This window comes from Oncorhynchus nerka, linkage group LG18 (genome assembly GCF_034236695.1).
Source record: "Oncorhynchus nerka isolate Pitt River linkage group LG18, Oner_Uvic_2.0, whole genome shotgun sequence".
Taxonomy (NCBI): domain Eukaryota; kingdom Metazoa; phylum Chordata; class Actinopteri; order Salmoniformes; family Salmonidae; genus Oncorhynchus; species Oncorhynchus nerka.
Genome location: NC_088413.1, coordinates 30,524,882 through 30,536,150, shown reverse-complemented (window position 1 = coordinate 30,536,150; position 11,269 = coordinate 30,524,882). Strand labels below are relative to the sequence as shown.

Below are 11,269 nucleotides of genomic sequence, written 5' to 3'. Positions count from 1 at the left end.
TTGATCTGCTGAGTGGACAAAAGATGGGAGGAGCAAGGTAAGGGAGACATACAGTTAATTAGGTACACCCATCTAGTACCAGGTCAGGCCCCCTTTTGCCTCCAGAATAGCCTGAATTCTTCGGGGCGCAGATTCTACAAGTTGGAAACGTTCCACATGGATATTGGTCCATGCTGACGCGATGGCATCGCGCAGCTGTTGCAGATTGGCCGGCATTACACCACCGCTACCAGCCTATACCGTTGACACCAGGAAGGATGGGTCCATGGACTCATACTGCTTGTGCAAAATCCTGACTCTGCTATCAGCATGATTAACAGGAACTGGCATTAGTCAGACCAGGCAATGTTTTCCCCTCCTCCAGTGTTGGTGATCGCGTGCCCACTGGAGCCTCATCTTCTTGTTTTTAGCTGATAGGAGTGGAACCCGGTGCTGCAATAGCCACTCTGTGACAAGGATCGACGAGTTATGCATTGCATTGTAAGATGTCGTTCTGCACACCACTGTTGTACTGCGCTGTTATTTGTTTATTTGTGGCCCGCCTGTTTGCTTGCACGATTCTTGCCATCTGGGTGGCCATCTTGGATTTCCAGACCCAGACGGGTGCAGCCAAGGGCCCAGGGAACGGCATCACTGAGCGGACCAGAACTGGAGGTTAGTGGCGACATAGTGGAGGTCAGTGGATGGGACAGCGTCCTCAACTCTGGGCTGGGGAACAACACTGTTAACCACAACCAGAAACAGACAGTCAAACACAAAACATCCAAACGTAGTCTCCATGACAACAGACTGGTAGAGACCATGGCCAGTCCGCCTTCTATAGGTTCTATCAACTGGAACATGGACCCTGCGACAACACAACACAACACAGACACTTCCTGTCCTCTTCACACTCTCCTTATGTTAAACCAGACCTGACAATGCCAGTGCCTCAACACCAAATGGCTATACAAGCCCATTGGCAAATGACAGTAGTTGAGAAAGAATCAGTAAAGGTGGCAGCGCCAAAGATAAATGATTCCTGTGTTCATTCTGTGGGAAAGTCTTCCATTTCCCCAAACAGGTGTAGATCCACCAGAGGATGCACACAATGGAAAAAACATTTGATTGCCACTTGTGCCCGGACTGTTTCACCCACTCGTCCAGTCTGGAGAGGCACCAGAGGGTCCACACAGGACAGAAACCCTACAGCTGACCCCAGTGTGAGAAGAGGTTCTAAAGAAACACATGAAGATCCACACGGGAGAGGCCGTTGCCTGTACCCACTGTTGGAAGAGGTTCTCAGAGAAGATCAACCTCAGGATACACCAGCAAAAATGGACATGGCCCATGTATAGAGTATAGTAATGTAATGTAGTACTAGGTAGTTTGTTTGTACTTAATTCTGTTGGTTTTGGATGTAGTAGGGAACTGGATGAGGTGAACTGAGGAAAGAATGAATATGATAAGGCAGAGTAGATGGCATGGGGATGGTTGGTGTGATGGTGTCTGTAAAAGTTTAATACAAAATTGACTCTGTGCTGACTGACATGGTCATTTTTGTATCATTGCAGGGACTGAGCTCAGACGAATCAGAACCCTAGATCACTGTTCTGTTCCGGAACACTAGAGATCACTTTTGTTCCCGGTTCTGTTTCATTCTTTTCCGGTTTTCGGTTCTGTTCTCTGAACTGGTTCCAAACCTCTTGAATGTTTTGGCATTCAGGTCCAAAAAGTCACTTTCTGAGCACTTCTACATTGGGCAAATATATATGGAAGGTTTCATTTAAATCAAAAAGGGATTGAATTCAAATAGATATACCCAGAGGCATAAATCAGGGATTCAGTCTGCAGCCCAGACCCTTCTCTTCACGGTCAGTGGAGGGAGGAAGCTGATAGAGATAGACCCTCCTGATACTATGATATTAACACCACAGTATCCATAATGAACAGAGCAGGTCACTCTGGGCTTCAGGATTCACAGAGATTGGTGGGAGACTTAACAGGAAGTCTGTCTTCTCTTTCAGGATCTCATCTCATGCCTGGTGAATGGGTTCATACAAAGACTGGGCCTGGTTCAAGCCTTCCTCAGCTACCTCAGAGTTACCCAACCAATACAGACAAGCTAAGGACGGCATTCACCACAAGCGGTACCTAGCCTATAACACAGCACACAATCCCAACAACACCCAAACAATGGTTAGAGGTCAAGGAGGGAGCTCAAAGACTAACTACTTGAGGGTGGTGGCTCCTGCTTCTACCTCCTCTGGTGTCATTTGGTCACAACATGGGAGGGCGAGTATTGGGACGGACGCCGATAAGCCTGCCACGTGTGGGAAGTGCGTCACTGATGAGAACTATATGAAGAAACACCAGACCATTCACACCAAGGAGAGGCCCTTCAAGTACAAACTATGTACACAATCACTTTTCCTTCCTGAGTACCCTTATCAGACATAGGCGTATCCACAACAGGGAGAAATTGTTGCAGTGTGGCCTGAGATGTACACAGGGGATATCTGGTAACCATTCTTTATCTGACATATTATAGTTATCATGTGAAGTGTCTTGGGGTAAGAGGATATTTAACCACATACCCCTTATCGACCCTTTGTTAAATTGTCATTTGAAACAGTGTATAAATACCAGACAGTAAACCTAGGCTAGAACAAGGACAGTTGAATATTTACCATACTGAGGTGTAGATGGAATAAAGTCATATTATTTTCTACTATATTATTGCTAACACACTTCTTTTTTAAACAAGTCTGCTCTCATCTTGAAAGATAGTGATCTTAGGAGATTTGATGTGTAATGTAATAGATGGGTTGGTTGTTTAGCACCAAAACCGACATGCACAATAATGGAGCATAACAGATTTTAGCCATATTTAGCCACAGATTGTAGCCATAATTAGTATCGGCGTGAAATCACTCAAAACACCTCAAAACAAGGCATGGTATTAAGAACAAGCTGAAACGAGCCACTTATGATTCCACAATTAGCAGTTTCTTGTCATTCTTGCTAGCAATCTGGCCATCCTGAATCACAACAACAGGATGACTTTGGACCCATGGAAACGCGCATTTTTCATGACGGCGTCACAGTCTATATGCAGCACTGTAAGTCAAAGAACGCCTGTTGACTCATCAGTAGAAAAGATTAGTTTCTCTTTTGGTCCATTCAACAATAGAGCGATACGATCCTTGTTTCAGCAGGATGTTGTATCTATACCTTATGTCATGCCTTATTGGAATGGATTTATTGATAATATCTGTTGGAAAAAAGTTTGGATGTTGCCACAAACATACCTACTTGTTAACAAAATTAAGGAAGTTTCCTTTAAAATTATTCATAAATATTATCCTGCCAACCACTATATGAAGAAGTTTAAGGAAAACATCAACTCAAATTGCTCCTTTTGTAATGACCACCCAGAAACAGTTGTGCATCTTTTATGGCATTGTATGCATGTAAGAAAACTGTGGCAAGACATCAGTAGGTTTATAATTGAACACATTTATGAAGATTTTACACTATTGTGGAGAGATGTACTGTTTGGATTCTTTACATACAATAGAAATAAGCGGAATCATTTTTATGTAATTAATTTCATTATTCTTTTGGCCAAATTTCATATACACAAATGTAAATTTACAAACAGAAAACCACATTTTCGTACCCTACAAAAATAAATTGAACTGTATTTTAAGACGGTTAAATGCTCTACTAACAAAAAAGCTGTTAGAATTTTAAGTATATGCATGTCCCTTAAGGTCCTTGTGTAATTGTAATGTGATATTGTACCCCCTAGCTCGATTGTCCATTGTTTGTAATCTATGTATGCTTGTGTTCCCTCATGTGCTTTATGAATTGATTTGTTGTTAATAAAAATTAAAAATAATTTAAAAGTCAAAGAACAGGGCGCGTAACTTTCTCATTTAACCACACCATTTGAGCTATGACGCCAACCAATAAGATCACTTCTCTTTAGTTTAAACGGAAGTGAACATTGACCATGAACAATTTCCACGTTAGCGTTTTTTTGTTGTTATTATTTCGACGTTTATTGATTCCATGTAACTCCAAATATGACTAATTTAGCGGCACGGCATCACATACTTTTCCCAGGTAGTGTTTAGTTCGTGTTGGAGACAGGACTTGGTTGATAGATGGTATCTTGGTAATGCTATCTAGCTGCTAACGTTAGCTAACAATGGCTAACTGTATGGTTTTTCACACTCAAATAACTTCCATCATGGAGGTTCTAGCGAATGCAGCGGTGGCAGAGATCTGTAAACTCGTAGACGACGACTATGCAGTGTTTCGTTTGGAAATGTCTCAAAGCCAGAAAGAAAACACGGCATTGCGGAGGAAACTACAGCTACTAGAACTGAAGGTGGCACGGGAGCGCGTCCTCGGCAGTCGTCCTAGTAGTGTCAAGATCCTCGACCGAAGCAGAGGAATGGCAAGAGGTACATTTTTCAGAGGGCCTAGCTGCGAGGCTTCTCGCCCCCTTCCCCTCTGCGCATTTGTGACTTAAGATGAGTTAACCAATATTGTGTCTTGGTCAGTTTTTGGATAATTCCCCTGATTAATTAAATATCTTGCGCAAAGACACTCATGTTATTTACTAATTGAAAACAATTTTACATTTACATTTAAGTCATTTAGCAGACGATATGATGCATGGAACATAAATCGATCTATAAATAGTATATCAAGAAGTTATACAAAGTGTTACCTTACATCCTTGCCAATTCTAGACAATGTCAATAGTGTACAATATAGTGTTGAGCATTGACAGTAGTTAACCTAAACACCTCTTTTCCCCCAATCACACTCTCTCGGGTGAAGGACATCTCACTGGAGGCCACAGCAGCTTCGTTAAGCCAGCGGGACGCAATAGATGGAGAGATGACCAATCAATCACTGTTGATGAGGAGAGTGGAACCTTAACCAAGGATGTTATCGTGATAGAGGTTAGTGTAATAGTGTTGCATAAAAATATTCCAGTTATTTGTAAATCAAGTATGGCCTGTTTATTTCAGAAATGTTTCCATCAGCTATTCACTTGCTTACATGTACATCCTAATTTATCTGCCATAGGGAGGCTTATGAGACTTCCCTGCAACATTGTTATCCAATTAAACTCATGTGCCGTTAATAACCTCCTCTCTTCTTGTCAGTCTGCAGATGCAGAGGCTGCAGGTCCTAGAGTCAAGCTGGAGAAGGCTGAGGAGGACCCACGGCTCAGCAGAAACATTCAGACTGGAGCGGTTGGAGTGTCTCCTATAGCTACGGAGGACTCCACCACCGCCCCAGCACCGCCTAGGACCCAACCCAGCATCACGGAGGTCAGTGGAATGCCGAACGCCGTCCTCAAGTCAGAGACAGACAAGGAGACTTTAACTGTAACACACAGGCTCTTACATACAAGATCTGACCACGGATCAGACTCAGAAAGGCTGGGGCCACTGGGCTGTCCTCCTGCTCCCGGCCTAGAGTACTTTCCGGTATTTCACCAGAGCCAGGTTCATTCCCGTGGTGATGGTGACACGTTAGACACTGGTGGTGATGATCCGTCTTGTTCTTACTCTACAGAGATGGACCCTGGCAACATGCTCTTGTCTTTAGAGACACAGACTGATCTGTCTAGTGGGGACTGGAACCAGTATAGTAGTAGTGTATACTCTGAAGGGTGCCTAGATAAGAAAGGGGAGGTTATAGTCGTAGATGAAGTGGATGGAGATGTTCCTCTGACATGGAATGCAGACCAGACTCAATTAGGAGAAGGACACTCACAAGGCAGAGATTTCATAGATTATAAGGAAAGCGTAGAGACTAATCCAAATGTCGCCACGCACTCCCCTTTACACGCGTTCAGGGATCGCGATACAATGTCCACATCAATGGGGTCTTCGGATTCCCACAGACGCGTCCTTTTCGATCAGGTATTAAACTCAAAGGACCAAAGGGCCATGGCTCAGGGAGGGGGAGCAACATCAGGCAGTAGTAAAGAGAAACGGTTTCTCTGCATGTTCTGTAACAAAGGCTTCAGCTGTTCCCAGAAGGTGGAGATCCACCAGAGGGTCCACACAGGGGTGAAACCCTTCAGCTGTACCCAGTGTCACATGAGCTTTGCCCAGGCTGGCAACCTAAAGATCCACCAGAGGGTCCACACAGGGGTGAAACCCTTCAGCTGTACCCAGTGTCATATGCACTTCTCTCATTCGTCCAGCCTGAAGAGGCACCAGAGGATCCACGCAGGAGAGAAATCCTTCAGCTGCCCCCCAGTGTGAAAATGTGTTTTCCCACCAGAACCAGCTGAAGAAGGACCTGAAGGTCCACACGGGAGAAAGGCTGTTCGTGTGTACACACTGCGGGAAGAGGTTCATAGAGGAGCTACCTCAGTATACACCAGCTGAAAAACCATTCCACTCTATACCTGAAACCCTACATTAAAGTCAAAGATTCATTTTAATTTCATTGTCAGCGGGAAGGTCCACAGATGCCTTTGTAATAACAAAAGTAACACATTTCAGTGATGAATATTCCTGGGTACAATATTGCATTCAGCCATTGTCTGATATATACGGCATATATAAACATATACAGTACCAATCAAAAGTTTGGACACACCAACTCATTCAAGACTTTTTATTTATTTTTACTATTCTCTACATTATTTGAACAATAGTGAAGACATCAAAACTATGAAATAACACATGGAATCATGTAGTAACCAAAAAACAAATCAAACCATATGAGATTCTTCAAAGTAGCCACCCTTTGCCTTGACAGCTTTGCACACTCTTGGCATTCTCTCAACCAGCTCCATGAGGAATGCTTTTCCAACAGTCTTGAAGGAGTTCCCACATATGCTGAGCACTTGTTGGCTGCTATTCATTCACTCTGCGGTCCAACTCATCCCAAACCATCTCAATTGGGTTGAGGTTGGGTGATTGTGGAGGCCAGGTCATCTGACACAGCACTCATCACTCTCATTCTTAGTCAAATAGCCCTTACACAGCCTGGAGGTGTGTTTTGGGTCGTTGTCCCATTGAAAAATAAATGATAGTCCCACCAAGCCCAAACCAAATGGGATGGCATATCGCTGCACAATGCTGTGGTAGCCATGCTGGTTAAGTGTGCCTTGAATTCTAAATAAATCATTGACAGTGTCACCAGCAAAGCACCATCACACCACCTCTTCCATTTTTCACGGTGGGAACCACACATGCGGAGATCATCCGTTCACCTACTCTGGGTCTCACAAAGACGCGGCAGTTGGAACCAAAAATCTCAAATTTGGTCTCAGACCAAAGGACAGATTTACACCGGTTTAATGTCCATTACTCATGTTTCTTCGTCTTATTGGTGTCCTATTAGTAGTGGTTTCTTTGTAGCAATTAGACCATGAAGGGCTGATTCATGCAGTCTCCTCTGAACAGTTGTTGAGATGTATCTGTTACTTGAACTCTGAAGCATTTATTTAGGCTGCAATCTGAGGTGCAGTTAAGTCTAATGAACTTCTCCTCTGCAGCAGAGGTAACTCTGGGTCCCAATGAGAGACAGTTTTATCATAGTGCTTGATGGTTTTTGCGACTGCACTTGAAAGAAACTTTCTTAATATTTTCCAGCACTTGAAGAAAAAGTTATTGAAATTTTCCAGATCAACTAATCTTCGTCTTTCAAGTAATGATGGACTGTCATTTCTCTTTGCTTATTTGAGCTGTTCTTGCCATAATATATCTAAAAAAATGTTTTACCAAATATACCCTCCCCTACCTTGTCACAACAACTGAATGGCTTAAATGCATTAAAGAAATAAATTCCACAAATTAACTTTTAAGAAGGCACACCTGTTAATTGAAATGCATTCCAGGTGACTACCCCATGGAGCTGGTTGAGAGAATGCCAAAAGTGTGCAAAGCTGTCAAGGCAAAGGGTGGCTACTTTGAAGAATGTAAAATATAAAATATATTTTGATATGTTAAACACTTCATTTAAGATGAGATTCATTTATGATACTCTGAAGAGGTAGGGTTTCAGACATTTTCAGAAGATGGGCAGGGACTCTGCTGTTCTAGCTTCAGGGGGAAGCTGGTTCCATCATTGGGGTGCCAGGACAGAAATTAGTTTTGATTGGACTGATCGGGAGCTGATCCCTCGTAGGTGTGGGACGGCCTAGAGATAAGATGTGGCAGAACAGAGTGGTCAGGTTGGGATGTAAGGTTTGAGCAGTTCCCCTTGCTGCTCCGTAGGCAAGCACCATAGTCTTAGTGGATGCGAGTTTTGACAGGATGCCACTGGAGGAGCAGGGTGACATGGGAGAACTTGGGAAGGTTGAACACAGGCAGGCTACAGTGTTCTGGATAAATAGCAGGGGTTTGATAGATCCCAGCCAAAAGAGTTGCAGTAGTCTAGACGGGAGATGACAAGAGCCTGGATTAGGACCTGCACCGTGTGAGGAAGGGTCGTACTCTACGGATGTTGTAGAGCATGAACCCGCGAGGAGCGAGTCACTGCTTTGCAGAGAATGACAGAGTGTTGTCCATTGTCACACCAAGGTTCTTTGCACTCTAGGAGGACACTGTGGTGTTGTCAACCGTGATGGAGAGGTCTTGGAGCGGGCAGGCCTTCCTCAGCTCCTTCTTGTTGAGCTTGAGGTGCTGCGCCGACATTAAGCTGAGATGTCTCTCTGTGTGCCTGGCAGACATGCATTTGTAGTTTTCATATTGTGCATTTAACACTTATGTTTAATAAAGACAAAATGGGACTTTTCATTCTAAGACTTTCATTGAGACTCTCTTTATACATCACATCTGATCTCACCCTATTCTGCATACACACAACAGAGCTTTATAACCAATATACAGTTACTAAATATACCTACACATACCACACACTAACAAACACCTACTGTAAATATTAAAATGGTTTAAGGTTTGTCTGATGATTTTGACATATCATAGCTGACTCATATTTACCCACAACATATTTATGTCCACCATGATGGGTTTAACAACAATGAAGTCATTATGTGACTACAGTATAGGACTCAAACGTAGTGGAGATGGGTAAACACTCCATGTTGAAAGTGTGTTTTATCTGTGTGTACGTACCTGAAGGAGTGTATGTCTGTGTAATCTGTATCACTTGTCTCTTCCAGGAGGAGGGTCCAGAGGTGCTGCTGGTCAATGAGGGGTGTGAGGAGGGTCTTGGGAACACCTCTTCCTGAACCTACAGAGGAACCAGCTGAACAGCACTGAGGTGAGCCCACTAAACTAGTGTCTTAGTGGTGTTAGGTTAGGGCCCGTATCCACCAAGCCTCTGAGTGCTGATTTAGGATCAGTTTAGCCTTTTAGATTATAATGAATATAATAGGCTAGTGGCAAGCCCCCCACATTTTTTAGATAGTAGTTCTACCTACATACAAACAGCATTAGGATGGATATCTTAATGCATCTAGGAAATATAGACCTGTAAACACAGAGATACAATAGATGGAAATGTCAACTATGAATATGTATGATGAATGTAAGCTTTACTTTTTTGTAGCTGATTAATAGACTTTCCAAGTCATATGTGCTCTCATTCATGTATGGTCCTGCCTGACATTTTGAATTATTTAATTTTTTTAATGTTTGAGCTATTGTAATCTGCTCAAAACAATTGGGTTTAGACATCTGAATTAGATTTTGTTGGGTGTGAGGTTGCTTGAAGGATTTTGTATCTTTAGCTCCTAGTCTTGTAATTAAGTCAAGCCACCAAAGATTATCTTTGGGGCCTCCATAGATTTAGCCTCAAATCCAATATGGTGTCCAAAATCCAATATGGCTGCCGTAATAACATTTGCATATAAAATTGCCCTTGTTTATTTTGGATTGTGTTATTCTGTCTTTAAAAGGGTTTCATAGGGCTGTTAGTATATAGTTGAAGTCAGAAGTTTACATACACCTTAGGCAAATACATTTCAACTTAGTTTTTCACAATTCCTGACATTTAATCCTCGTAAAAAATCCCTGTTTTAGGTCACTTAGGATCACCACTTTATTGTAATAAACAGTACCGTATTTCAAAGAACAGCATGCTTTACTTTTTATTTAGCTACACCCTTTGAGCAATGAGGCCAACCCATAAGAGCCTTTCTCTTCAGTGTAAAAGGAGTTGGGTGCAGTTGAATCAGTGAAGGTAACCTGTAGTGAACTTGTGATATTTGTTTGTGTTTCTTCTGATCAGAGGGAGCAGTATCATGCAACTTGGGTCAAGATCAGTTTCTTGCTTTGCTCTTAGGAAGAGGGCATCATAGAAAGGAGTGATTTCTGGGGTAGCGTTAAGTGTGGCGCTGGAGCAATTGAAGATTGTGTTTGTGATGCCCCCCATTTGGTGTGTCGCAGACCCGGTGGGGAGGGTGGTGAAAAAGGAGTCACCGTCAGTCCATTTTTGAGTGTTGAGTCAGTCTACTCGGCAGTCATGTTAGGATATATCAGTTATCCTGTTAGAGCTTTTGTGCCAAATCCACTGCATTGTTTCAGGTGCCAAATCAACTGCATTGTTTCAGGTGCAGCAGTGTGTAGGAGGGAGATTCCAAGATGTGGGAAGTATGCAGGAGGGCATGGGACAGAGGATTGTGTAGTTGTGTGTGTTAACTGTAGGAGTGCCCATCTTGCTGGGGTTTGGATGTGTCCGGTGCGAGAGAGGCAAATTGAAGTGGCCAGAGTCACACTAATGCAGAGGGTGTAGTATGCTGAGGCAGTTTTGAAAGTGGAGGAGGATGGGTCACAGGTGAGGGTCCTGAGAGGATCCCAGTGGGTAATCGAGTTGTACCAGTACAGAGGGATAGGGTAACGAGTTATGCTTCAGTAAGGTTGGCTTCTTAGCAATGGTTATCAACTGTACCGCAGAAATGGAAAGTAAATCACATAAAATGGATGTGGTGGCAGCTGCAGAAATGTATTTGGGTATACGATTTGACTTCATAAATGTTTTACTGGGTGTGTTGAGGGGTGGTGTCCCATCCTCCCAATCCGTTGGTATGGTGCAGGAGATGATAGGGTAAAAGTAGTGGAATGGGGTAATGGGTTTTTAATGAGTGTAGGTGTCTACGGCTATATGTAACTTTCTTATAGGACCAGAACTAATTAAGATAATTTTATGTAGGTAGGCTGTGATTGGCCTCACACTCCATGACTGTAGGTGGCGGTGTAAGCACCTACAATTTGGATGCGATCCGCCAACCAAATTCCAAGGACTAAGTAAACGGAAGTAAACATGGTCAAGAACA

General features: G+C 43.1%; 1 protein-coding gene and 1 long non-coding RNA gene across 2 annotated transcripts; one reads left to right on the top strand and one right to left on the bottom strand.

The window, feature by feature from the left end:
- Positions 1–3,967: 3,967 nt before the first annotated feature.
- On the top strand, positions 3,968–8,768 carry LOC115145703 (zinc finger protein 329-like). The gene is made up of 3 exons (XM_029687228.2): positions 3,968–4,454; positions 4,837–4,961; positions 5,169–8,768. The coding sequence occupies exons 1-3, from the start codon at positions 4,196–4,198 to the stop codon at positions 6,279–6,281; spliced, it is 1,497 nt and encodes a 498-aa protein (XP_029543088.2). The 5' UTR covers positions 3,968–4,195; the 3' UTR covers positions 6,282–8,768.
- Positions 7,746–11,148, bottom strand: LOC135561850 (uncharacterized). The gene is made up of 2 exons (XR_010459686.1): positions 9,108–11,148; positions 7,746–8,691 (listed from the first exon to the last, which is right to left on the bottom strand). It is a non-coding gene; the product is annotated as an uncharacterized LOC135561850 (long non-coding RNA).
- Between the last annotated feature and the right edge of the window lie 121 nt (positions 11,149–11,269).

Excerpts from the sequence above, each read along its gene's own strand:
- LOC115145703 (XM_029687228.2), top strand. The coding sequence starts at position 4,196 with ATGGCTAACTGTATGGTTTTTCACACTCAAATAACTTCCATCATGGAG. Across the intron at positions 4,455-4,836 it reads AAGCAGAGGAATGGCAAGAG|GACATCTCACTGGAGGCCAC; the intron begins GTACATTTTTCA and ends TCTCGGGTGAAG. Across the intron at positions 4,962-5,168 it reads AGGATGTTATCGTGATAGAG|TCTGCAGATGCAGAGGCTGC; the intron begins GTTAGTGTAATA and ends TCTTCTTGTCAG.